We start from the raw sequence: 26,696 nt of genomic DNA on the forward strand, positions 1-26,696 counted from the left end.
TCGTTATATTTTCAAGGATCCATCGTCCCAAAAATAACTGCGGTAAATAAAAGTATGTACATGAATACATGCAGACATCGTGCCTAATACCGTAACCTGCCAAATGCCTTAACGCTTATCGGTTACGAAGATAAGGTGCGCTTTCGACTTTATTTTCCGCTGTTTCACGGTCAAGATCTGTCAGTTACAACCGTTCATGGCTAACTTGCCCCTTATCAGAACTTTCTGCTAACTAATTAAACCTCGGCAGCATTTTATCTGGGCACCCGAATAAGCATTGCACAACTGTCGGTATACTTCCGTTCGCAAATTGCATTCTCTTTCTTTGCATGCCATCTAAAACCAATAAATTATCCTGATTTCTAATCCCGTCCATTCGGTGTCCCACACACTAACGACTCTGCCTTAAAACAAATACATCATAAATTTTGCACCGTCAGTTTTGTACATCAAAAGGACAATTCTCGCGGTTGAAATTTGCAGACAATAAGATAAAAAGTGGCAGAAATTAGTAATAAAGTTGTTTGAGTATCGGTTGGCAGCCGATAACGGCACGGACTACAAAATTTTAAATCCTACTAATAAATATGCCAGCACAATAAATAGTCTACATTTTTAAACTTAATTTTGCTGTGGGATAAAGTGTTAACGAGAATTTAGTTCCACTATTCTAACACTTCATTTTCGCACGTAATGGACCTCTCCATAACATTTTTACATATTGTAACAGTAATATTTGGATTAGGTTAGCGAAAAATGTTTTTCATGGCATGTTAAAATTGCCAAAAGTAGCATTACAGCATTGTTCCTTCTTTGTTATGTTTAATTTAGGAATTGCTACCGTACATTCATGGCGCTGTCCCGGTCCGGATTGGTATTATAGAAAGGGCACTCAAAAATGTTATCATGTTATGGGATCAACGAATACCGGTACGAATATCGGTTTTGACGGGGGATTATCTGGCAGCCAGTCATTTGACGGTGCAATTCAAACATGCAAGCTTCGTGGTGGAAAATTACTACAACTTGAAGATTCTGAGGAACTGGTAAGGGTAATAAAGGCTGGGTATACCAGTTGGGTGAGTGTGTAAAAGGTCACTTGTTATATGTACGGTACGCAAATAACCCCCAGCCGCCACTCCAAATTTTGCGGCGGTACACTGCAGAAAACTTTTCTACGGAACATGTTTCAGCAGGAAACATTTTGATTTGTGAATAATGTATGTAATTAAAAACATAAAATTTTATTTGTACGATTACTTCGCTCGTTAGGTGTAAGCGCATGTAGCAGAGTGTACTAACTGGGGTAAACCACTACACGCATTTCTTGATATCAAACAAACTTATTACGACTTCATAGAAATCCAGCGGATCCTAATACTATACCAAAATCAATATTAGTTATTTCTTGTAAACCCATCACCGATCACGATGCACAATGCATCTGATTCTTACAGGACTGGATAACAGCAAAGCTACCATCAAGTGAGCAAAAACTTCTTGTTATTCTACTTTTAGCCGAGGAATATTTCCTATAGTTATCCTTTGCATGTATCAGGTACTACTTGGTTTTGGATTGGGTTGACCTATGAAAATCGCACTTGGGAATGGTATGACGGTGAAACATACAAACCGTATACTCCGATACCAGGCTTGTAAGGGAATTTTTGAATTGTGGCCTGCACTTGAATTTTTGAATTATGGTCTGCACTGGTGTTGTATTGAACTTGAAGCGATATTAATGCATTGCTTTTGCATAAAGAAACGTGAAACCTCCGAGTACAAGTTATTCACCCGAAAGACAGCGCGGAACACTAAGACATGTATACAACACGACATTTCAAGGGTTCATATTTGACACGGATACCGTCAGCTATTCCAACGGTTATGTGTGCAAAGGCGACTGGAGTAAGAAATTAAATAAATTAACTAAATTTATTAAGAAAAGAAATTAACTGAATAAGAAAGAAATTAAAATTAACTAAATTAAGAAAGAAAGAAAAAAAAAGAAGTAAGAAAAATTTTAGCACTTAGTGGTAATTGTTACTTCAACATAAATTATGAATAAATACGATCCGCTTAAAAATGTTGCTCATAGATGGCCGCCCGTGGTGCAAAACAGAAGAAGGATACGTCTATCATGACAACAAGTGCTTCAAAGCATTCCCTGATCCTTCCGGCTTTATTGGAGCTGAAGCCCAATGTTTGTAAGTCATGATCAAGACCATTGTTGCTTACGCGAATTTACAAGAGTACAATGGCATTACTATTCAGGAAGCATGAGTACTCATAAAATGAACGAACTTTCAATGTTTGTTTGCCCTTACAGCGCAGAAGGCGGATACCTACCAGTTCCAAAGACTGCAGAAACTCGTTCGCGATTGCAATATTGGTTCCGAACATATTTTAAATCACCGCTTACCTGGCTTGGCATTCAGATTTTAAACAAAACTTCGTCGACCGCAGTCACCGACCTGTACTGGATGGATGGAACTCCAATGAAAAACACTACATCCAATCTGTGGCCAACGTATTCTGTTGAGAATTACGTCAGGTGCGTAGCAGGACGCTTAAACTGGTTCTGCCGTTCTGAGAAGCATTAGACTCACAACTTATTCTCTAACAATTAAGAAGACAACGCCTGGTTAAACTATATACTCACGTAATTTAGCGTGTTTTAATTAATGCATTTATCATGCCGAAATAGGGATCTCCCGGATGGAGCTGATTACTGCGGTGAATACACCACCTACGACAGTCACAGTGGGGATTTTGGGGGTTGGCAGTGGGTTGCAGCCAAGGACGAGTGGTCATTCACCACAAACTGCAGCTTACCACGACCTTTCGTGTGCGAAACTCCATTGAGTAAGACAAAAAGCTTTATTATTACATTATTTGTCTTGGTATTTTGTTGAGTAGCTGCCTTTTTGGACAATACGACACAATACCTTCATTTAATAAATTCGAATTCAAAACAAATCGTTTGATAATTACAGACAAGTGTCCGTTTGGGTGGCACCAATCTGGAGACATGTGTTATCAAATCAACCTGGATGATGAAAGTTTAAAAAACTGGGCAAACGCACAGACTACGTGCCGACAAAAGGGAGCGGAACTAGTAAAGATCACCGAGTACGAGGTTGCGCTATATATCCCATAAAAAAGCTGATTTTTGCACCAAACTTTTATGTAGCGTTTTTAAAAATCTGTACATTGCGGATTTAATTTGGAAATATGGCGTGCATGACTGGTACGACGGAACGCAGTATGAGCATTATTGGATCGGCTTAAAAGGTACGGAGCATCTTCCAGTGCCCACGCCTCCTAGTAAACTAGTAGCACTGAAAAGTGGAATTCTTTTCTAGGCACCAGCAATGGCTACGTTTGGCCAGACGGCACCGCCCCGAACTATACACTCTGGCACAACAACCAAGCCGACCCGGCGAACGATCCCAATATGTGCGCTTATGTGTCGTTTGACCGTCACTGTACGTAACCAGGCAAGGTCACAAACACTGCTACTGCCTGCAGCGAAGTGGCCATTCTTTATGTAGCGAACGAAACCGGAAGCTGGAAAGTAACGCAGTGCTCGCAACCGCAAGGCTTCATCTGCGAAGCGCACTACACGGCTGCCATTCAGCCAGATGATGTTGTCATCAGTGAGCCGCGACACGCCCTTAAACGCTTTTATCAAGCCTGAAACTTTTCCCATATTCACAGGTGCACATATTTGCGAGCCGCCATTTGTTTCGTACCATGAAGGCTGCTTTTTAACCGTATCAGATGAGAAAACCTATGACGAGGCTGTACAAGATTGTGCTGATAAAAAATCTCGACTAGCAGTGATCAGGAATCGTGGGGAAAATGCCTGGGTTTCCGGTAAAACCCCACTGCTGCTTTGTAGTTTTCATTTTATCAACCGTTTCTTTACATATTCCAGCGCAAACTTCAAAAGATTCGTGGATCGGCTTGCGCGTTACCGGCAGTACAGGCAGCACATCTTCGGTTTCCAGTTTCCGGTATTCATATAGCACCGGTGACCTTGTACGTGTTTACAGTTACAGTATAATGAGTAGGGCGTACAGTACTGTATGTGAACCACTTACTGCAAAATTAGCTAGCATGTGGACGGAATATCCGAGAACGTAGCTCGATGTGAATACTCAGATTTGGCGTCGTTTTTTTTCTGCCAATAAAAATTAATTTTGTTATTCTGTGGTAACTCCAGGCGGGCGACGGGTTCTATTCCGATTTTGCGGACAGATATGATTTAACTGTAAACGACAGTTTTGACCGGTTCTGCGTGGCCATGGCCGGCGCTGAAAGCACTTTTCAATACGGATCCACCTCAAGCACTCGTCCAGGTCGTGGCAGATGGTACCACGCTAACTGTAATCTGAAGCGCGAATATGTCTGCTGGCACGAAGGAAGTAAGCATAATGATTAGAAAATTTGTACCTATACAGCTATACTGTACAGAGTACATAATTTACTGAGCGGCAAAAACTAAAATAAATTAAATAAAAATTCTCACTCGCAGCCTTGAGATTGCAATAGTGTTGATATTTGTAGCTGCTGTTGCTGTTGCGCAAAAAAAGGCCTTAATGACTTAAGGTTTTTATTGCATTTAAGCGCCCATCGAAGCTCCGGTAGTGGAGGACGTCTCTGATCCTCAATGTGGAGCAGGATGGTTCCGAAATGGTCCACATTGCTACCGGGTAGTTTCGAATGTCGCAGCATGGCGAAGTTCGAAATCGACATGTCAGTCAATGGGTGATAATGCCGACCTGCTATGGTTTACGACTAAGGAGGAACATTCTTTCGTAACAAGTAAGCACCCAAACGATGATATCGTAATTTTCTGGATCACAGCTTTTGCTTGTTTAGAGATATAAAACATTCTACGAGTACGGGTCGAGTAGCAGCTTAATTAATCAGCATCACTGACTGCATATTTTAGCGCGTTACCTTTAGCATAATTTGAAAGAAAGTTTTACTACAGGGCAGCTCCAGGAATATTATTCCCATGTCCCGCATAGTTTCTGGATAAATTATTATACGGAGGCAGCCAATGCTTGGCATTTACCTTATCGCGATAATCTGAATAAGCACTACTTACCGTTCGCGGTGAGCAACTGGGCCGAAGGTATGTTGAGAAACGCTGGCACTGATGAGCCATGATTACTATTAGTAGTGGGCATCCACAAATCTAGACTTTCTCCTGCAGGCCAACCAGCGATTGACGGCAGCTCCTTCAGTTCCTCGTCGCCACACTGTGCGCGAATCACATCAGTCTCTTCTGGCAAATGGACTTCTTCGAGATGTGGACAGTGGCACGCTTCAATCTGCAAGAAAACCATCGAAAGTTTGGTAACACCTGCTCCAACTTTCGCTGTTCCATCTGTAACTCCAGGTATAATAATACATATTGAAGGTCACAAAATTGTTAAGCCGTTGTTGCCTGTTCCTTTGCTTTTTGTCGCAGATCAACAGCTGGGATGTCCCGCTCATTATCACTCAGTAGCCGGCCGCTGCATTAAATTTAATATTATGCCGGCCGAGTGGGCTACCGCCCGTCAAGCGTGCCGCAACGAACAAGGATATTTAGCGGACTTCAAAGATGAGAATGAATATCTTCTCTTCAAGGGATTCTCAGTTGGGAGCTGGATTGGTCTTAACAGTATTGTGGATCCGTCTGATCCACGTGTGTTTACTTGGGCAAGCGGTGCACCAGTCACATACATTCCGTGGGATGTCCAGTCTCCAAACAGCCACGGTGTTGGAGCGTCTGTTAATGATACGAACTGTGCCGCAGTTAGCTCACAGGTCAGTATGCTGTCTGCGTTAATTAAACTGCACCGGTAACTCACGTTAGATTCACCTCTGCAGCGCCAAAGTGCTGTAAAAAAATCATTCAAATTTCGACAGGGTGTTACCATTTATCCGTGTCACGAAAGGAAGACTTTCGTGTGTGAAAAGGAAATGGTCGCAGTTACCGGCAGCGCCACAGTTGAAATTCCCCATTCTCGCGGTTGCTTGCGATGGGGAGTGAATTTCCACGACTCCTGCTACTATTTTGGACAAGATCCAACTAGTGAGCAGTTAGGATACAAGCCATCATTGGATTTCGATAGTGCGCGAGCTTTTTGTCGCCGACACTTCGGTATAACAGCTGACCTTGTAACCCTGAACGATGGTTCCGAAGAAAGGGAGTTTATCAACAGCCATCTGGCTCGAACTGCCGAAGAGTACTGGATTGGTTTGAAAGAAGATCGCGAACCGTGGAATGCCTTCAAAAAGTGGGTGGACGGATCGGACGTGGAAGAAACAAACTGGGCTTACAACCAGCCCAGTGTGACGAGCGATGGCTTCAAAGGATGTGTAGCCATGCACGGCGCTATTGCCGAACATGGAAGCATTTTGATTGGTGACTGGTATGTCACATCGTGCACGGAGCGAAAAGTCCCATTATGTAAAGCGGATAGCGCTTATCATCCATCACATCCGACCGTTAATCCTTCCACGCCTTCGCCTGACGGATGCCCGGCGGGATGGAAAACCGTACCCGAAATCGCCACTTGCTTCAAGGTAAAATGAATTAAACGAATTAACAACCTTGCGCCGCTAGATGGGCTACCTCTTACAATGGTTATAAGTATCCATATTGGTTCGGTTATTACTCTAGAGCTATCGCGGAGATCAAGATCATAGTAACATTCGGAAACTCTCGTGGCAAGCAGCCGAAAATTTCTGCAAGCGATTCAAAGGCGGTCATCTGGCTTCCATAAATAATGAAGCCGAGCAGAATGTCGTTTACCGAGCAGTATTCGGTGACATGCAGTGGATTGGTTTACGACAAAACTCCAATGCTCAGAATCGATGGGAGTGGTCGGATGGGAAAGCTCTGACCACTTCCAACTGGCACCCGGGTGTCAGCCATACGAACACGTATTCGCCTAACTGTGCTTCATTTCGTAGCAGCGGTGACTGGATTCCGCAAAGCTGCCACTTGGGTAATGGATGGGTGTGCGAAGTACCAAAAGACGTCTACTATCCGGGACAGATAATCGAAGAGTACCCGACGGCTATCCCCGTTAACCGTAAGCCTAAGCGACACGGTGGTTTCTGAGCTGACACTTAAACTTTTGTAGACACGTGCGGCTCATCCACGATTGATGGTGAATGGTTTTTCGACGCCCAGTCGGAAGAGTGCGTGTACATCGCCAAAAGAACCGATGACTGGGCCAATGCGCAAACTACCTGCGAAAGTCTCGGCGCTAATCTTATAACAGTAACCACCACAAACTATCCTTTTCTAATGCTGAAGGTTGCCCAGAGTATCACCGAAATATCGTCATCTGCCGGTCGAGACTATTGGATTGGACTAAAAATGACGGATTATGTGAACAAGGAGTACGGATGGGTTGATGGATATGCGTCGTTTTTGCGACCATGGGATGCAAACGAACCGAGCGGACGAGGCACGGAACGATGTGTGTCACAGAATTCTGTGAGTGGTAAATGGCGCGATCATAACTGCGCGCGCACTCTTCGATTTCTTTGTGCAAAGACGAACCATGCCCAACCTGTCACAACGCCTAGTCCTGTCGGAGGCAATTGTCATACTGGATGGCTCGAACATGGTACACAAAGTACCTAGTTCGGTAACGCTCGGATATTGTATGAACCGTTCTTTTATTTCTTGTAGACCGCAACTGCTATTATTTCTCCAAAAACGAAAATAAAACTTGGGAGCAAGCTCATGAAGCCTGCGTTCAGCTTCTGCCAGGATTGAGCGATCTCGTTTCAATTCATAGCTCAATCGAAAATGATTTCCTCGTCACAAAAATCAAAGGTCACCATCGGGGCCACTGGATTGGTTTGCATGAAGTAGCCGTGGATACTTATACCCATTCGTTCGTTTGGTCTGACCAGAGCCCCGTTCGCTATAACAACTGGCATTTTTCTGAACCGCTGTACACGTATGGAGATAGGGTATGTACCAGTAACTACGACTGTGTATTCGGACTTGCCGAGTTCACCGCGATAGGTGTACGATTGTGCGATTGTGCGCAAAGTTGTACGAAAATGGGCATTTTTAAAGCAACAAGCAGAATGGTTATTGTATTAATACTTTACGAAATTATGCCAGGATCGAGCCGTTGAATTCCGCGGTGACCATAATCGTGCTGGAAGATGGCAAGGTTCAGAAACACAAGAATTAAGAAATTACATTTGCAAAGCTAGAAAAGGTATATACCTATTCTACGTGTGAAAAACTCGAAGTGGAACAAATACGATCTAGATCTTATGAAATGGATCTTCTTTGTAGACCCCAGTGCGCCGCCGCAGCAAGCTGTGGCTAGCAACTGTCGATCCGGTTATACCCAACTGGGAGAGAATGGAGCGTGCTTCTCGGTGATAGCACTGCCCGATGGACGGGACAACTGGCAAAACGCCAAAGATGCTTGCGCCACCGGTGATGGCTACGGCAAGCTGGCGACAGCGGTTGATGTTTACGACAACGCCCAAGTCCGTGTATTGCTGCACCAGGCTTATCGCATTAACAATCACAGCGGCCACGCCTGGATCGGCATGCAGAGTCACGTGCACAATTTCGCTTGGTACAATGGATGTCCAGTGGTGTATTCCAACTTCCTGACGATGCTGCCTCCCGGTAATAACTCGAATCACTGTGTGTCCATGAACCACGACGGCAAATGGATCGTCCAGAACTGCACTGACAGCGTCCATTATGCTGTTTGTGAGCATAGAACAGGTGCGTCCTCTGATTAAACTAGTAAAAGCTAAGGAGTATTTGTGCAACCCAGTGAACAGCAATGTGAACAATATCAGATAATCCTTTTAGAGCCATGTCCGGCGGTTTTCAATATCACCGACAATAACATGTACTGTCCAGTCGATTTTCCAACCGAATGCAACACCATGTGCTACCGTGTTCAAACTAAATCCCATCAAAACAACCAGTCCATCCATGTGGATACCTTCCAAAGAGCCAAACAGCAGTGCGAAAAGTTGGGTGGACGACTCGCATCCATCCGTAACGAAGAAGAACAGAAATGCTTGGAGAAATATATTCATCACTCCACCGATGGTATGTGGATTGGTTTGTATGAGGCGTTAGATCCATCAGGCGAGTATGTCTGGAAATGGGAAGATGAAGGTGCCGGATTCGGATTTTCATCGTACACTAACTGGGGGAACGGTAAATACATAAAATGCTTACATAACACTGCACAGTGCATAATGGTCCTTAGGTGTAATTTCTCATTCTTCCATTACTCTAGGCAAACCTTCGAACAATAGCGGTCTCATGTACACAGCAAAACGCTGTGCAGAAATTTTGCCTAATGGCACATGGAGCAATCTGGGATGCGACGATTATGATTCCAGAGGCATGATATGCGAAATCCACAAGGTGCGCTCGGAGGTCGGCCGCTTAACAACCAGCAGACCGGTTGGTGTGACGGATCCGCCCAGCGGGCCCGGCATGTCCGGCGGCTCAATTGCTGGCATCGTAATCGGTGTTTTGCTGGGAGCTGCCTTAATCGGCGCGATTGTATACGTCGTTCTGACTGGAAAAAGCCAAGCGGTTGTTAGCTCAGTTCGGACTGCTGGCAGCCATGTTAGAACATTCGCTGCGCAGAAGTGGGAAGCAACCCGGTTCGGAAACCGGAATTACAACCAGTACAACAATGATGCGACTCCGGTTGTGAAGGAAGATTACGTTAATGGAGACTCTTACAGCTGATAAAAATTTGTCTTTTAAGCTTTTTAGCGATATGTGCATAGTATTGCATCCAAAGCTAGTAATTTATATGTAAAAATTTTTTGTTGAGAAGCGTAAAAACCGTACTCCAAAAGTACGAAAATTCGTTGTGATGATGCAGGTGGTACGGTAACAACCTTAATAAAAATACATGCCAATGGTATTGGCCTATCGGGCGCGGACAAAGAAATATAGCTTCCTCCATGGCCAGAATATAATTCTATACCAGCGCATTATTGGTTCTAAGCCAATGCTCACGTGTATTTGCGGGTTAAAATTTATGAGTAATCTGTTACAAAACCCAATAATTTGAAAATTTGATATATAAAATCTTTTCAAATATTTAGCCCTAAAATAAATTTTTAGCTAATTAAGCTTTGGGTAACCACGTACTTAGTGTAGTACTGTAATTGCGAATTATTCTTATCGCTGTTCGCAAACATGCACTTAGGCTTTTAAAACAACCTGTGTTCCATTTATTCAAAAGATCCAGTTCGACAATGCTTCGCCGACCCTAGAACAAGCCATAATTCATCTCGTTGTCAGATATCAGACACGACGGCCTTATTATCGTCTTGTAATAACTCAGATAGCGAAATTAGTTTAAGATTTTACGGTTCTGCGCTTTGCAGTATTGTGAGCAAGTATGCGCAGACTGACATTTGTAAAAATATTTATGCAACTTATCTAATCTGTTTACTGAAGTCGCAATGGCAGCAAGCTAAACAAGCTTAACTACAATAACCTTTATAAACCTCAATACATTGTCTTTGCTTCTGTGTGAAAGGAAATTGGGGCATGGGCCTAGTTGTAACATTTTGCAGACTAGAATTTCCTTTGCGTTGAATTGCTGTTTAGTAAATATTTTTTATCGGAAACTTCCAGAATTTGGCAACGAAGCAGTACTGCGCTTGCCGGAAAGAACATGTCAGAAATTCGGCATGGATTACTTGCTGCAATAATACTGGGGATTTCCATAGGTAAGGTACTTCAGTACTGAAAGTTAAATTTAAGGTCCTTAATCACGAGTTATTCCAGACGTAGACAGGACACCAAATAAATGGTTTGGATTTGTTGTAAAAGTATTACTCGTATTCTAAATAGAAACAAATCTAAACAGCATTGGAAATGACCTACCCGTAACTGACTTTTAAAAATGCGCCGGTAACGCCCACTTACCTAGTGATGTTTACCAGCGTTGCGGAGTTCGGACAACGGTTACAGTATACGTAAAGGTAGAAACAACACAATCTCGATCCCATAAACGCTTCGCAGTATCGTAATTAAAGTCGACTGTAGCAAGTAACAAGTAGTAGTAAGTAATTTTGTAGATAAACTATTATAAATCCAAAAATGAAATAAGTGGTGTCAAAAACTTTTTACATGCGCATGGGTCATGCTTGTACTTTACGAGATGCCTAATTCTTTATTATGTTCCAGTTCCGCAGACTTCAGATTTTCTTACAAATTGTTAGGCAGTCGGCACAGCTACAGAGGCCTGAAAAGCTTAATACTCTGCTAGTTACTTAAATGAAACATTTGTTAAAATTATGCAGGTCAGTTTGAATTTAATTACGTTCATTCGCAGGGTCTTTCACGGGAGCATCAAGATGCCCAGGTACTTAACTAACTGATCCGGTTGTAAGGGGTGGTAAAAGGTTTTCTAAATTGTATGTCTAATATTTAGGCACGGAGTGGTTTTCACGACCAGGAACTTCCGACTGTTACTACGTATACGTACGGTCAGTTAACGGAGCGGCCACCGGACCGTTCGCGCGACCTGTGACGTTCGAAAATGCCTTTGAAGAATGTAAAATGCGCGGAGGAAAGCTATTCGTCCCCAGTGACCGAGCTGAAATGGTAGGAATTCTGGGGAATCCATACCCATGTCTCGGTCATCTTGTGCATTTCTTTTTTAATGTTGAAATCATATTTGGTTTACAGGATTTTGTTGGTAGCAAACTGCCTTCAGCTGCTGACTTCTACTGGATTGGGATGACCTATCAGAACGGTAGATGGCAATGGACAGACGATTCGGGAAATCCAACCATTGATTTCAACCCCAGCTTGTTTCCTAGTTTGTAAGTTTTTTGTCAGTCACTTTAGACATGCAATGCAGAGCAAAGTAAACATGACCTTTGGACACAACGTTTAATTTTCAGAGGCGTAGATCCGCCAACTATTTTCGGTGGTGTGCCAAATGAGTATCGCGGGACTGTCTCTCATTCGTTTGTGTCTGGAACTGCTGACTTTTTTTCGGAGCACAAGAATTCGTCACTTGGTTTCATTTGTTCGGGGACATTTAGTAAGTGTTAGATCAATAGACATCAATCACCGGCATTTGTTACTTGCGTTATTAGGTGTATTATACGCGCACATATTTATATTTCAGTTAATTTGTACTACAGCAATAGTCTCGTTTAGGTGGTCGTCCATGGTGTAAAATTGAGGATGGGTGGATTTACGATAGCAACAAGTGCTACCTTCATGTTGCCGAAACGAACACTTACGCTGGAGCGCAGGCCAATTGTCGGTAAGTGAAAAACTTAATTAGGAAAAAGGACTGTATAAACGTTTTGATCAGCACAATTAATCTAATGAGAAATTTGAGTGGACAGAAAGTGTTAAAAGTTTGGTGTACGTACAGTATATCACTGGCGCATTTTTATTTGAATCTCTGTGCAATGCTGTATTATTCGAAGCGCATTGTAAAAATGATTAGTACGATGCATATTGCATAATGCATAATATTACTCAGTATTTGCTACGCCTTATTTAGTTTACTGCACAATTTAATTTTTGTTTTCTGTTGAACTGTAACAATATTTATATCATTTACTTCTATATATAGTAGTAACTTGAATATTAACAAATTGCAGATCCAAAGGTGGCTTCGTTTCCGCTGTGAATACTGATCGCGAGGATGCAAGAATGCGCGAATGGATGCGCAATCGATTAGGAATGCGGCAAGCTTGGTTGGGTGTAACTATCCCAAGTATGAAAATTACTAAGCTCAGCCTTGCGCCGTTAGCGTTCTTCTCTAGTAATAATTAAGACTCAAGACCTAAATTAAATATTACGAAACTAGTTGGTTTCGTAATATTTCGTCAAGACTTACTAGTATAATTCTAAAACTTGAAGTACTGACAAAATGGAACAAACTAACGCAAGTCAAAAAACAGCAATTTTGCAGACAAAACCAGTGCAGTTACAATTGATACTTTGAAATTTGACGACGGAGAGTCAATCAACAACAACATGGTTAACCACTGGAACCTCGAAAACTCCAAAAGTCTTGCCGAATACATAACGTATGGCGCCTTGTGATTGCTTTAAGGAAACTTTATCGTAACTTCGTAAGTTAGCCGAATACCAATTTTATGTTTATTCCAGGAGCTTGCCCAATGACAAAACGTACTGCGGTGAAATCTATAGCTCTGAGGAGGAAGTAATTTTAATCTTTTTATTACCGGATCAACATGACTGGTCGCTGCGAGAAAACTGCGAAAGCCGATATCCGTACGCATGCGAAACTCCAAAAAGTAACCGGAATAGTGATTGTTTGTTTTTCTTGATGTTATAATTTTTATCCACACCCTTTACTGTCGCATTCAGATAAATGTCCTTATGGATGGGAGGAACTGGGCGAGGACTGTTACCAGTTCAACGATGGACCTGTTGACTGGTCGGAAGCTCGGAGGCGATGTACTGTCGAAAAAGCAGATCTCGTCTCCATCAGAAGGTCAGCTGTGTAATGTTAAGAAGTTCTATACGTAATCTATACTTTATTGCAAATATTATGATTGTACAGTTCCGAAATCCAAAACTTTCTACGACAAAACATATTGAGCCGGTTGTCAAATAACCCTAATCTCAACAACGCCGAAATGCCGTACTACTGGACTGGAGGATCAAGTGAGTTTATAATGTAACAAGTTACGAATTTTGGGTTCCAAACCCTGATATGTACCGTATTTATTATTTGTCCTCACATTTTCGATTTATTATTAATTAAAAAACTGTAGCCTCACCAGTCAGTACAACAGCAAAAGAACCTGAGCGCTACTACGTTTTTACACTTCTGTAAAAGAACTTTTATTACTGAAATTTGTGGACCATCTTAACTGTTATTCAGCAAACTGCGTATACTTCTAGAGAGGGGAAATGATCCAAATTTCAAGTGGACCGATGGAAGCTCTTTTGCGTACCAAAGCTGGTCACCGGGTCAACCGCTAACTGTTGCCATAACGGGAATGGAAATAGACCACTGTGCATACGTGGATGCCACATCCAATGGCAACTGGAACGCTAGCGTTTGTACTCAAAAGATGGGATATGTTTGCGCCGGTAATAATCAACAAATTGAGGATCACCCGGAAGTTATACATCGTAAGAAACGTTCCAGTTTTTATTGCAAATGCTTTATGATAGCGGCTTACAAAATATGAGTAACTCAAAAATTTTAGCGGAAATTACGTGTGAGGAGCCATTCAAAAAATACCACGATGGCTGTTATTATCATGTTACCCAAAAACGGAATCGAGATGCGGCTCAGGAGTTTTGCGCAAATCTACCGGAGAAGTCGAATTTGTTAACACCATTGACACCCAGTGAAAATTTCTACGCCGAAGGTACACAGAATAATCATAATACGTCACAATTATAATAATTCTGCCTAATCAGGGAAACACAATGAATGATAGAAATATTCAAAGGCATTTCGGTGTATGCGAATATCTATATTTTATAATTTACAGGCCAAGCGGAAGAGGGAATTTGGTTGGGCATTAAAGCTACATCTATAGGTGCATCTGGCGGTTGGATACACAGATATGGTGATGGTAGTATTGTAAGTGCAATCTTTAAAAGTACATAATTAGCAGTACATACCCGTAGTACTGTACAGTACTATGGGTATGTACTGCTAATAATTAATAATAATAATAAAAATGTACAGTACAAGTAATACAGTAATAAATTTAGTGTTGATCAACCAGGTTATGGCGGGCGCTTACCATAACTACGAGTGGGGCGGCTATATACCGTCAGCCAGTAGCGATAGGCTGTGTACAATTATGAAAATTCGAGACTCGGATTGTGATGGCTGCGACGAGGCTTACTCTGGCGATTGGATTTATGTCACGTGTACACAGGAAAGAAACTTCATTTGCTATCACGATGGAAGTATGTGCAACATAAATTTGTACTTTATTATGGTAAGTTTATTTTTAAGCGCTAAATCCTCATCGTAGAGCCAAAAGACGATTCCACGTCCCTTACACCGCTATATGACCCGGAATGCGGAGCCGGCTGGATTCGAAGAGGCGACCAGTGTTATAAGACAAACGCCGATCCGACAACCTGGAAAGCCGCAAAGTCCAACTGTCAGAATGCAGATCTTCATGGCGATTTGCTGTCTATTGTCAGCAAAGAGGAAGAGCTTTTTATTCGAGGTAATTAACCAATGTGCACGTGTACTGTTAAAATGTTCGTCTTAGAAAAATCCAAGTGTAGGCTGGTTACAGTGCCATTTCGTCATCGTAGATATGATCGTGGGTGCAGACTTTATCGGCCCTCTGCCGGCTGGGTTCGCCAGAGCATCATCTTACTGGATAAACTTTTATTCTAATCGCGAAAACTTTTGGTTCTGGCCTAAGCGTGATTCGAAGGATCAGTATGCCATTCCGGCTGTCGTTTTCAACTGGGGACCAGGTAATATGGGACCACTGCAACGCGTTAACATTCAGCCTCTTAAATCTACTTCGGGCTGTGTTTAACGGCTTTTGTTATTCCATTTGTAGGTCAACCGGATAACAGTCACGATAGCGCCTTCGCCGATCCCTTTTTCCTTCCGATATCAGATTCCAACCCACGATGCGCTTACGTCGAAGAGACACCGGATGCTTTGTGGGCCGATGGGAACTGCGCTGTTAACCGGGCGTACATTTGCAAGAAACCGACATTATCGGCGCGCCCACCAACCGGCCCGCCTCCTACTGCGCCGAGTAAGGAATGCCAAAAGGCATCAGAAAAGTGTCCGCAAATAAAACATGTTTATTGTTATTTTGAATGTTTATTTTTATTTTGAAACAGGTGGTTTTGGCTGTCTACCGGGACATCTTCCGTTTGGAACGAAATGCTTATACAGAACCCCGCAGCTGCTGACCTGGACCAAAGCGCGTGATTTGTGCCGCAACAATACCGGCGAACTGGTTTCTTTTGACAGCCAATCCGAATACCAAAGCATAGCACCATTTACTCAAAATGCTTGGATTGGGCTGAACAGCCTGGATAATCCGCGTGCGCCGCGCGTATTCAGCTGGAGCGATAATGCACCGGTGCAGTATGCCCCGTGGGATACCAATGTGGCACAGGGTCACATTCATGGAACGGTAACACGGGATGTGAATTGCGTGGCAGGCGGTGCAAATGTAAGCCATCGTGATGTACAAAATGACAAGTGGTATGCAAATAATACACCGTACAGGTTGTTTTATCTGACCTTTAGGGTATAAATGCGTACTCTTGCGAAGAAGCAAAAGTTGGGCTCTGCGAATCATTCCGGTATGAATCGTCAACACCGCCCAATTCGATCACCATTCCACAGGGTGATGGGTGTGAACCGTGGGGTGTGCGCTGGCCGATGTCGAACTCGTGTTTCTATTTTGGAAATGATCCTAACCATCTCACTGGGGCCCGCCCGTTTTTCAATTTCGATCAAGCCCGGCAGTTCTGCCAGACCAAGTTTAGGAATGGCGACTTAGCGACTATTCTCAATGAACAAGAGAAATCAATTATAAACGCTCTTGTCGCTGGTTACAGTGGCGATTATTGGATCGGTTTGAAGTAAAAAGTAAACTTTAATAACGACGGCGATTTTAAAATAACGTTTATTATCCTTGCAGGGAAGATGCAAACCCATGGAGTGCATTCAAGAAGTGGGTGGACGGAACTGCCGTGACCCATACCAACTGGGGTTACGGACAACCGCCGGTGTCCCCCGCTGGATCAACCGGTTGCGTGGCGATACAGGGAACCTATGCTAACAGTCACTATCCTGGAGACTGGTTTGTAGATCAGTGTACTACCCAACGTTACGCACTGTGCAAAGCTCCGGCTACCACACCGCATCCTACTCGACCGCCGACTTCTCCGCGTCCGAATGCCAACGGATGTCCTAGAAATTGGATAACTACGGACACCTCATCACGATGCTACAAGGTCAGTAATTATTTTGGAAAGCTAAAGGCTTGAACATTAGTAACTGCAAAATTTTGTGTTATACTGTACCATTGTGCACTTAATTGTGAGATGTCGCAAGCACCTGTGAATCTTTTGGTGTTGCCAACTTGCCATTAGGTGGAAAAATTGTACAAGTTTATACATGTCTCTGGTACTTACGCTGGATTTTACTTGCAGGCATATTACGCCTCAAACAGTGGTATAATGGTCATTGGAAGCTCTGGTACAATGAATAAAGCCCATTGGGACGACGCCGAAGCATTCTGTGGCGGGTTTCGAAACGGCCATCTAGCGTCTATCGACAGCCAAGCCGAACAAACAGCGGTGCAGCAGTCGCTTCCTTTAAAAATGTCAGATTACAGTTATTGGATCGGTTTGCGAGAACGCAGCGTCGGAATCACCGGGCCGCGCTGGGGATGGTCAGATGGAACACCCTATACACTGGACTTTTTCCACATGGAAATCAATCACGAAGCCGCCGATGTACAGGACTGTGCAGCCATGGACTCGGTATCTGGTAGATGGATACGGCAGAGTTGCTCCATGAGCTGGGGTTGGGTATGTGAAGTGCCTAAAGGAGCGTATATGCCGGATGAACCGATTCCCGCGTTGCCGACCGCCTTGCCCACTAATCGTAAGTGATGCTTGCAAAAATAAATTTGGTGACGAAATTGACCAAACGGTTTGCACGAAACAGAGACGTGTGGCCGGGATACGTCCGGTATGGGAGATTGGTACTATATCGAGAGTACAAACGAGTGTCTATTCGTGTCCGCACGAAGTGATTCGTGGGAAAACGCTCAAGCCACCTGCCGTCAACGTCGCTCGCATTTAACCATCCTCAATCCGACAAACAATCGGGAAGTTGTTGAAGTGGTTTCACACATGGCCGGTGCGTTGGCTACACGCTTCTACATTGGCTTACGGATAACTGACTTGACACTGCGGGAGTATTCTTGGTTGGACGGAAAGCCGTTGACATGGAACAATTGGGCAGCTGGTCAGCCGCTGGCCAATCATAGTGCCGATTCTTGCGTGTCTATTGATGCGCTCAGCGGAAAATGGTCATCCGGCCGCTGCGCAGCCGGCAATCGCTTCTTATGTTCGCGGGCCAACAGGGAACACCATGGACCTCCAGCGATACCCACTCGTGACCCACAAGGTCGACATGGCGGATGCGCTGATGGATGGGTTTCATTTGGTAAGAATTCAATTTAAATTTTTGTTTACAGTTGCTGATGCATTGGTACTTTTAATGTTGCAGGTCCTCACTGTTATTACATCTCGCCGCCCACTCATAACACCAGCAGCTGGGGACAGGCTCTTCAAGCTTGCGCTGGCAGCCACCAAATGAAGAACTCCAGCCTGGTATCAATTATGTACTCTGGAGAAAATGACTTTTTAATCAGCCAGTTAAAGAATTACAAATATAATATGTGGATTGGATTACACGAAACCGATGACCTGACATACGAATGGACCGATCGTCATCCGTTCTTTTACAACAACTGGCACTACCAGTACCCACGGCCACAAGCAAACACAGTAAGCTAAGCTTGCAGAATAGTGCAGTACGCGACTACTGTTGATAGCACAAACCCGTATCTGCTACTTCAAAAATGATCGAAAATTTTCTTTTAGTTCAAATGCATTGCTGTGCTGGTCGAAAACAACAAAGTTGGGAGATGGTTCGATGCAGCCTGTAATGGCTTAGGAGGGTACATTTGCAAAGCACCGAAAGGTAATAACGGACCCCAAAAAAACAAATCATTCTATTTAATTAGTATAATATCGAATTTCGGGTTCTGCACTTAGACTTCGATCTTCCGGAACACGCGGGCCCGGCAACAAACTGCACAACCGGCTTTTCTCAGTACGGTGACGCGTGCTTCAAAGTGATTCCACTGAAACATGATGTAGTTAATACATGGGGTCATGCCGAACAACTATGCCGCCCTTCACCACAAGAAAACATAGAGGGTGGTCTGGCAACGATTTTGGACGTGTACGAGAACGCTTTCGTACGCACGTTATTCAATGAAGCGTCTTTCCGCGAACATATGCCTGGACAACGTCCATTCGAGCAAGCGCACGCGAAAGCCTGGATCGGAATGAAGGAAGAACATGGGCATTATGAATGGTTCAACAAATGTCCAGCCCAGTTCGCTAATCTGGCCAACCTGGTGGGCACGGCAGATGATTCGGACTGTGTCGACATGAACTTTGAAGGGAAGTGGCACGCCCATAACTGTACCGCCAATGATGTGCGCTTTGCCGTCTGTGAACGCCGATTCAGTAAGACTTTAATTTCACAATAATCGACATTCTACTCATCCGGATCAAATTTTAATTGTAGAAAAATGCGAGCAAATTCCTGATCATCCGCAAGTCTGCCCCAAAAATTTTCCACGAGCCTGTGCCAACCACTGCTATGAAACCAAAAGCATCGTTCAGCATACGAACGAAACGGAAGCCGTGTCCTTTGAGGAGGCGCGGCGCCGTTGCGTGGCCTTGGGAGGAGACTTGGCATCTGTCCGCAATGAAGCGGAGCAGAAGTGCATCCACGGCTACGTCCAGTACGCCGAAATCGGCATGTGGATTGGTTTGCGCGATACGACAGCTGAAACTGATCGCATGACGTGGCAGTGGGTGGACAACAATGATAACCAAGAACCGGCAGTTTATGCAAACTGGCAAAAAGGTACATTTTCGGTAGTAATACTAGTTCAAACATTTCTGCTCATCTTTTATGCTCTATCAAGGAGAACCAAACATGTTCAACCCGAAAGAAACATGCGTGGAAATGTACCCGAATGGATTGTGGAATAACGCGCGCTGCGAACAGCACAAGGGATTTATTTGCCAAGCGCCAAGAAATCGAAGTGTCGATGTCACTGCACCGACAAGAGAACCGTTCTGTAGGTCCTTAGCTTCAAATTGCCTAAACAAAAAAGTGCATGCATTTTTATCATTTTACAGATCCAACAGATTACACTGGTGGACCAATTAATACAAGTAAAGATGACGGCTATAGCGGAGGGCAGATTGCCGGAATCGTTATCGGTGTCCTGCTTGCTGTGGCCGTGGTGGGCGCTATAGGTTACGTGGTTGTAACCGGAAGGTCATCCAGTGTGGTCAGCTCAGTCAGCAGTGCGGCATCCAGCTTCCGGGAGCGTTCGTCCAAATTCGTATCGCGGAATAAGGCTGGAGCGTCCGATCGGACCACATTACAAGAAGATTTTGACGGCGCCAATGCGTCGTACAGTTAACCAGTCACGTGATTGACAGATTTGCACATATTTTTTACATTTCGCATTAAAATTTAAAATTTAATAATAATGGTTGTACTGTACATTTAGCCGTTTTGTGACACCGCTGCTCTGTGATGCTGTAGCTTTCTTACTTTTGTACACTTCAGATTGCTGTGCAGACAGTTTGGCTGCTTTTAATTTAAGTAAGGACGTTAAATTATCGTTAACTAAAATTCTTTAAAATAAATGACCGCAATGCAAAAAGCGTTATGGCTGCATGGCCCTATGCGAAGATAAGCCAAACAACCAAGCAGTGCGACTGCAGTACGAATGCCTGTACTTTATTCTGTGTTCCACTAACACTAAAATTTTTACTAATAAATTTATCTGTGATCTACCGTATATAGAAGTTGCCTTGCAACCCTTTTGCAGTTTTTAAAACAATGTCCGTGTGCTACCAGTTTCTAAATTAATATTAAATTATTCAACAAGCCATCCTTGCGTCGATGAATAAGACTTTTAAAAGGAACACACCCGTCGTACGACCCAGGAAAGGAAGTGGTAATAAAGCCACAAAGCAAATCAAGCAAGGTCAGCCACAGCCACAATTTCCAAATCACTATTGTCGACAACCATACGACCATGAAGAACGGATTGTTATTATCTCTAGCAATATAGATATCTCACTAGCACGTACACAACTAGTTGCGCCTCATCCAGCAGATGAAGAACACCGTGTGACCTTTTACTCTACACTGTTTCCGGATGCCGTTGATTGCAACTGGATTCCGTATTTAAGAATTTGCCGCGAACGCTTTGCCTACCGTTTATTCCATCCAGTGTTTGGTAGCTACACCTCCGAACTCAAACTCAACGATAATCTTAAAATCATCGATAAAATAGTAAGCGCTACCAACTGGGAACAGTTTGTTGCATGGAATGGAAGAGATCAATGCCTGAACACCTTACGGCTGGCAAAAAAGAGAAGCGTCTCCAACAAATTTCGCACCAAAGCCTTGGTAAATGAGAAACACCTCCTATACTGTTGCGAATTTCCATTTATCGCAGATTTCGTTACGCATTTCCAAACTACCACAATGCTATTTATGCTTTTCGAGCATTATCCAGGCGGCGATCTGCAATCTCGTATCCTTAAACTGAAAAAAATGCCCTCGGATCACGCCCAGTTTTATGCCGCCCAAGTGGTCCTAGCGCTGGAATACCTGCATGCTCTAGGCATTGTATTACGGGAGTTACGCCCAAAAAATATTTGGATCTGCAAAGATGGCTATATTAAGATCGGGGACCTCGCTAATGCGGTACGGCTCACGAAGGACACTGCATTAACAGAATGGATCTATGAATATAAACCTGGGACAAAAACTAACCGCGCACTGGGTAGCCAACCGCCCGAGGTGTGGTTGGCGCAGCCATATGACGAAAATGTGGACTGGTGGATATTCGGTTTATTCCTGTACGAACTATATTCGGGAAGCGAGACGTTCCCCGAAGAATCGGTTTCAGCGCTGTATGAAGAACAGATGAAGCAGAAAATTTTCAGCTTACATTATGACACGCCACGTTGGTTTGGCAAACTTGATAAACAGATTCTCAAACAATTACTTGTTCTGAATGCCCAAGATCGGCTAGGAGCTGGTCCAGGTGGAATAACAGCACTCAAGCAGCATCCCTGGTTTCGAGGTAAAACACATTTATCAGGTAAACACTTTTTAGATGACTTCGATGATGCGACGCTTGTTGGTAGGTTTATCGTGGAACGGTTTATATGCCGGACTTGAAAAGGCACCATGGATTCCGAGCAATTCGTACGATGAAATGGACCCAGGCGGTAATTTTATCACATATTCCGACGATGGAGAATTGTCAACGAAGATCAATAACCCGCTACCATTTGGATACCAATTTCAATACTTCTGAAGAAAATCCGCAGCATGGAATGCCAGTTACTTTTACAGTGTATACAATCTGGGAAATCTGGTTCATCGTTTCTTCGCTTCATCATCTTTCGGCGGCCGAAGCAGGAGCGCAAAAATAAACGCACGGACAAATTGCTTGCCGAATGGAGTCTGCAAAAGTACAGCGTTGGATACGGAATATTTAGGATGTTGACTCCATCTTACCCCGCTACTTTTGGAGTCTTTTCCAACTTGCCACAAGAATTCCATTGCCGCACAGATCAGCGCCGTGCCGATACCTCCCAGCAATACAACAAAAACCCCACCCACGTTAGCCATTCCCAATTCCGAAGCGCCGGAATCGGAAGCGCCGGCATCCGCGCAGATCACCTGGCTTTTCCCTTTCCACCACTTATCCTTCAGCACCTCCAACTCGCTGTTCTCCTGTAGACGGAGAATTTCTTTAGATATCAGATCGCGGTATGGAGAATCTGGAACAGGATTCACTGCATTGGAAGTTTTAAGGTAAACTCATATTGTGCAAAATACTTTGCGGCGTGACGAGTCCGTAACCTTTAGAATCCAGCAACCCACCGATTTGGGTCATATCACAGTTCTGATTAACCGTGTATTCCAGTGATGGTGTTTCCATAAAAAAGGCATATTTGCCATTTTTCACTGCCTGAATGCCGTCTTGGCTACTTGTGTGGAAGTTCGTCGGATCGGATCGCATAAACTGCCACATTTTTTGATACACCGGATGTTTGGATTCTTTGAAAAAATTATAAGTTGCACCGCCTTTGTAACAACCGTAGCGGATAACTGTTTGTTGCGCTAAATCATCAGCGCTTCTGATTGGTTGGTCGGTCCTTTCCACCGCCAAAAAAGCAGCCAAATTTGCAGTGTAACTGGCAATCATTATCTACAAAACAGAAAAACTAACAGTCGTTACTGAAACAGTTGCACATTAAATCGTGACCTTACGAATTCTGCCGTATCTCACAATTTTACAAATACAGTATACATTTTCTCATACTAGAGTAAAAAACCACCAAGATCCGGCGACCGTTCGCGTGCTCATTGCACGTGGCGCAATATCCGATCCCTGCTGCATTAATGATCCCACGGTAAACCATAGTGAATTGCCAATTGTAAACTGATTTTCTACTACATTCGAAGACTCATCACAGGGATGCGGGTTATACCACTCGTACGGCGTAAACCGGCCCAACAGAAAAATCGTCCCCGAGACAACCAGAAAGGAAATTGTCATATATAGCCATACATCGGCGCCGAACGGATGCAGGAAGGAAAACAAATCGGGTGGTTTCTTTTCGGGTTTCTTGTACAGAATACTAATGCCCAGGTGCATAAAAGGTTTGGTAAAATCCACTACATTTTCCCGCTCGTGGTTGATGGTGATGCCACCCACCACCACATCGGCGCGGCGGTTAACTAGCTCGCCGATTAGACCGGTCCATGAATTGGTTGTGTTGTCGTAGACACCGTGTCCAAGTTTGCCTTTGTCCTCCAGAGTGTAATTTAGCTCTAAGCGCTGCATGATTATGTTCATTAAATCCACGGCATATCCTTCGTACTTGTCGTTGCCTATGCGAATATCGTGATCCGGTTTCAGCATAACGTATGGTTGCTCCAGTACAATGATCGCGCGGAGGTTCTTGCTTTTCAGCACATCGCCACCCGGTTTTAATTTTGGTCCAATTTGGATTGTGTCATTTGTCGTCCACTGGCCAATCTGTTAAAGGCTTGCAAAATTTACTGTGAGTCATAAAAAATTAGCTAAATTTGCCATTAGTGTAAGGGGTTCTTCCTGCTGCACAATTAACTTACCGTAGCCTGTCCGGTTTCCGTAACCTGGACAATGTCCAGTATGAACTCGGAACGCCGCCCATAAGCGTCAGACTTGATGACCCCGGTTAAGCCGTCGAATTCGGTATGGAACAACGCATTTAAAACTTCGCTGCCTTGCACCCAACTTTCACCTTTTTCGCAGTCGGCCCGAAAAGGACGGATTTCTGAGATGTCTTCCCCATCAAAGGTCTTTGATATCAGAGCCACCGTATCATAAAGTAAGGCTTGCTCGGTCTGCTCAAGACAGAAATATGAGTTTAAAAGCTGCTGTGCAATATTACTACGCTGTATAGACTATAAATAAATGCAAGCCGCAGTCTGTAAAAAAAATTCCAGACGGATATGTATCACAATTGTTGGCCAGTTTAAAGCGTTTAGAAAATTGGACTGGAAGCAGGCACAAATTATGCGCAGCGCCGTAAATAAAATACCGGTAAGGCAAATTATCTTTGAAGTTTTTTCGGTAACTGTGCAACTTATTTCTGTTCAGCGGAAATTATACTTATCATCTACGAATACGGAGCACCTTCCGAGTAATAAGTTACTGTATCTCTCTATGAGTACGGAGTGTATATACCTATACTGTACTCTGTACATATGCAGTATGGCTAATAATTTTAAAAAAAGTAGCGAAACAAAATGCGGTGGTAAGAGATTACCGACAAATTTGGCAAGATCGTAGCGGTGTTATGGATCCAACGTAAGTTATTATTAGCCGCGAAATCAATCAGCTGGAACGAAGTGATCTTAGCATGATCATATACAAATGATGACAGATTGATGGTGTGGATGTCCTAGATGAATCAAAACACAGACGGGTTACATGTCACAAATTCCTGCCATAATATACACAGTGGTTAACTGCCGGGGCCGGAAGGCGCAGTTTGTTTTTAATTAGACAGGAATCAGATATCCGCTTACCAGCGTCGTCAATAAATATTGATAGTCGCGGGTAAGAAGTTTTAATTGCTGAGCATGTCGCAGGATTCTCGCCAGTGATGATGTGGCGCAATCTAAAATAATCCGATTTTCCCCGCTATTACGGAGTTCGCGCAGGACACTGCGGTAGTCTGAACCAATTAGCTGGCGACTGGTTATGGTAAAGCGGAAGCTCACGTAATTCAACATATCCCGGAACTTCAGCAAGCCTGCAAGAGTTTGCAAAATTTATCAAATAAAATTTTAAAAATACGCTTTGCATTTTTATTTAGCTTCTGCAGCGAAATTCCATTATTAGTACTGTACTGAAAAACTAATAATTCAACTGTAACAACCTCCACCCAAACGCTGTTACGTACGTTCCGTTTAAAAAAAATGAAATTTGCAGTATTACTGTAAAACATCGCGCAAATGTAATACGAAATTTACCATCCGGGTGCTCATATAAAATGGTAAAGGATGACCATCCCCAAAATCTGATAATGTCCGTATATGGCTTGCTCAACGCCATTTCGTATGGATATGTATTAATGGCGACAGCATCCTTGTATGTGACTTCCGTGCGTCGAATACCAATAAATGGAATATCCAGTGTATCACAGATGGAGTGCGCGTATTCATGAGAGAAACTCCCGGGTGCACTAATGACCGCAACTACTCCGGTTTCGAAAATCTTACATACTGCAAATAAGTGCAAACTGTAAAGGAACAGGAATTAAGGACACTTTATACAGAATCTGATTTTTACAGCAACTGTTACTATCAATCTGATTTTTACAGCAACTGTTACTATTGCAACTGTACTCGTACCTTACAAAGCACAATATTAATACCAGTCAGTATCGTAGTTCTATAGTTAGAATTTATATAAATATATTTGTTAATTATTTGCTTCATCTGTTGAATTGCTTACATCTTTTAGAACGTTTAAGCACAGATTCAGAAAAGTTGGCGATGACCTTTACTGGGATGATCTGGACTTCACTGTTTTGATCATTAATGACAGTCACTGCGTCCTGGAATGTAGAGGTCAAGTGTGTCGAAGACGTATCGAATAGTCCGACTGCAAAAACCCTTTTTTAATTATAGAGCTATAGGTGCACACATATGGCGTAATTAATAATTGCTTTAATGTATTTTTAAACGTTAACTTTTGTTCGTGAGTGCATCGCTAGTTTGTGCACCTAAAGGCTTCTGAGGGAGAGAAAAAATTAGCCCACGCTAACTGCGAGAGCACTGCGAATAATTTTTTTATTGGGATAAATTTTTTAGTTTTCCCTTACCGACTTTAATTTTTGCCGAATTGCTGACACCGGAAGTGAATTGTAGGCCCAATAGTGCTGCAATGATAAGAACGAATCTATCGTAGGTGCACACTTGTTCCAGGAGATGCATTGTGCCTTGTACCACAGTATACGCATGTGCGCACAAAACACGCCATATAGCAACATTAAGAAAACCATGGGATAATTGAATCTGAAGTTTTGATAAACTCAAGACTGCGTTAAGGAGGAGATTACATTGGGTCCACAAATAATTTATGTTTGTCAGATTAATGCATTTCCTATCGACCAATCGGGCGCCGTGGGAAGGCTTATTTTCGGGGACAGCAAGAAAAAGCTTAATGCGAAACTAGACGTGCGAAACATCATACACGTACTGCAGCATCGCTCATTGCATTATAAT

General features: G+C 43.3%; 4 protein-coding genes across 6 annotated transcripts; 3 read left to right on the forward strand and 1 right to left on the reverse strand.

Annotated features, from left to right (window-relative positions):
* The first annotated feature begins 605 nt into the window (after positions 1-605).
* Positions 606-9,951, forward strand: LOC129593577 (macrophage mannose receptor 1-like). Its single transcript, XM_055489966.1, has 27 exons — positions 606-745; positions 832-1,046; positions 1,458-1,485; positions 1,559-1,655; positions 1,763-1,908; positions 2,099-2,207; positions 2,330-2,554; positions 2,708-2,865; positions 2,997-3,132; positions 3,194-3,294; positions 3,366-3,488; positions 3,555-3,659; positions 3,721-3,879; positions 3,941-4,044; positions 4,229-4,430; positions 4,633-4,830; positions 5,003-5,146; positions 5,228-5,413; positions 5,486-5,826; positions 5,929-6,588; positions 6,686-7,100; positions 7,152-7,643; positions 7,709-7,995; positions 8,153-8,252; positions 8,333-8,779; positions 8,870-9,226; positions 9,309-9,951. Exons 1-27 carry the CDS (start codon positions 694-696, stop codon positions 9,770-9,772), a joined length of 6,051 nt encoding a protein of 2,016 aa, XP_055345941.1. The 5' UTR covers positions 606-693; the 3' UTR covers positions 9,773-9,951.
* A 543-nt stretch (positions 9,952-10,494) lies between these two features.
* Positions 10,495-20,563, forward strand: LOC129593576 (macrophage mannose receptor 1-like). The gene is made up of 29 exons (XM_055489965.1): positions 10,495-10,770; positions 11,379-11,408; positions 11,478-11,650; positions 11,735-11,871; positions 11,953-12,095; positions 12,215-12,323; positions 12,670-12,785; positions 12,984-13,101; positions 13,184-13,332; positions 13,406-13,532; positions 13,602-13,705; positions 13,946-14,179; positions 14,257-14,421; positions 14,548-14,639; positions 14,788-14,974; positions 15,043-15,243; positions 15,335-15,502; positions 15,592-15,795; positions 15,884-16,221; positions 16,299-16,636; positions 16,696-17,011; positions 17,210-17,666; positions 17,730-18,233; positions 18,297-18,577; positions 18,674-18,773; positions 18,848-19,327; positions 19,389-19,733; positions 19,795-19,950; positions 20,012-20,563. Exons 1-29 carry the CDS (start codon positions 10,716-10,718, stop codon positions 20,299-20,301), a joined length of 6,117 nt encoding a protein of 2,038 aa, XP_055345940.1. The 5' UTR covers positions 10,495-10,715; the 3' UTR covers positions 20,302-20,563.
* Positions 20,564-21,198: 635 nt separating this feature from the next.
* On the forward strand, positions 21,199-23,180 carry LOC129593583 (cAMP-dependent protein kinase catalytic subunit 2-like). The gene is made up of 4 exons (XM_055489974.1): positions 21,199-21,302; positions 21,412-21,984; positions 22,049-22,724; positions 22,837-23,180. Exons 1-3 carry the CDS (start codon positions 21,218-21,220, stop codon positions 22,219-22,221), a joined length of 831 nt encoding a protein of 276 aa, XP_055345949.1. The 5' UTR covers positions 21,199-21,217; the 3' UTR covers positions 22,222-22,724; positions 22,837-23,180.
* On the reverse strand, positions 21,397-26,502 carry LOC129593582 (glutamate receptor ionotropic, kainate 3-like). 3 transcript variants are annotated; one of them, XM_055489972.1, is made up of 10 exons: positions 26,294-26,502; positions 25,924-26,073; positions 25,440-25,691; positions 24,993-25,219; positions 24,731-24,865; positions 24,051-24,305; positions 23,236-23,955; positions 22,794-23,121; positions 22,425-22,690; positions 21,397-22,370 (listed from the first exon to the last, which is right to left on the reverse strand). In XM_055489972.1, exons 1-10 carry the CDS (start codon positions 26,403-26,405, stop codon positions 22,284-22,286), a joined length of 2,532 nt encoding a protein of 843 aa, XP_055345947.1. In that variant the 5' UTR covers positions 26,406-26,502; the 3' UTR covers positions 21,397-22,283. The 3 variants fall into 3 exon arrangements, with proteins under 3 accessions (XP_055345947.1, XP_055345946.1, XP_055345948.1); XM_055489971.1 differs by having other exon boundaries at positions 21,399-22,370; positions 22,749-23,121; XM_055489973.1 differs by lacking the exons at positions 25,924-26,073; positions 26,294-26,502 and having other exon boundaries at positions 21,402-22,370; positions 22,749-23,121; positions 25,440-25,759.
* Between the last annotated feature and the right edge of the window lie 194 nt (positions 26,503-26,696).

The sequence above is a fragment of the Paramacrobiotus metropolitanus genome, unplaced genomic scaffold (genome assembly GCF_019649055.1).
Source record: "Paramacrobiotus metropolitanus isolate TYO unplaced genomic scaffold, Prichtersi_v1.0 Parri_scaffold0000062, whole genome shotgun sequence".
Taxonomy (NCBI): domain Eukaryota; kingdom Metazoa; phylum Tardigrada; class Eutardigrada; order Parachela; family Macrobiotidae; genus Paramacrobiotus; species Paramacrobiotus metropolitanus.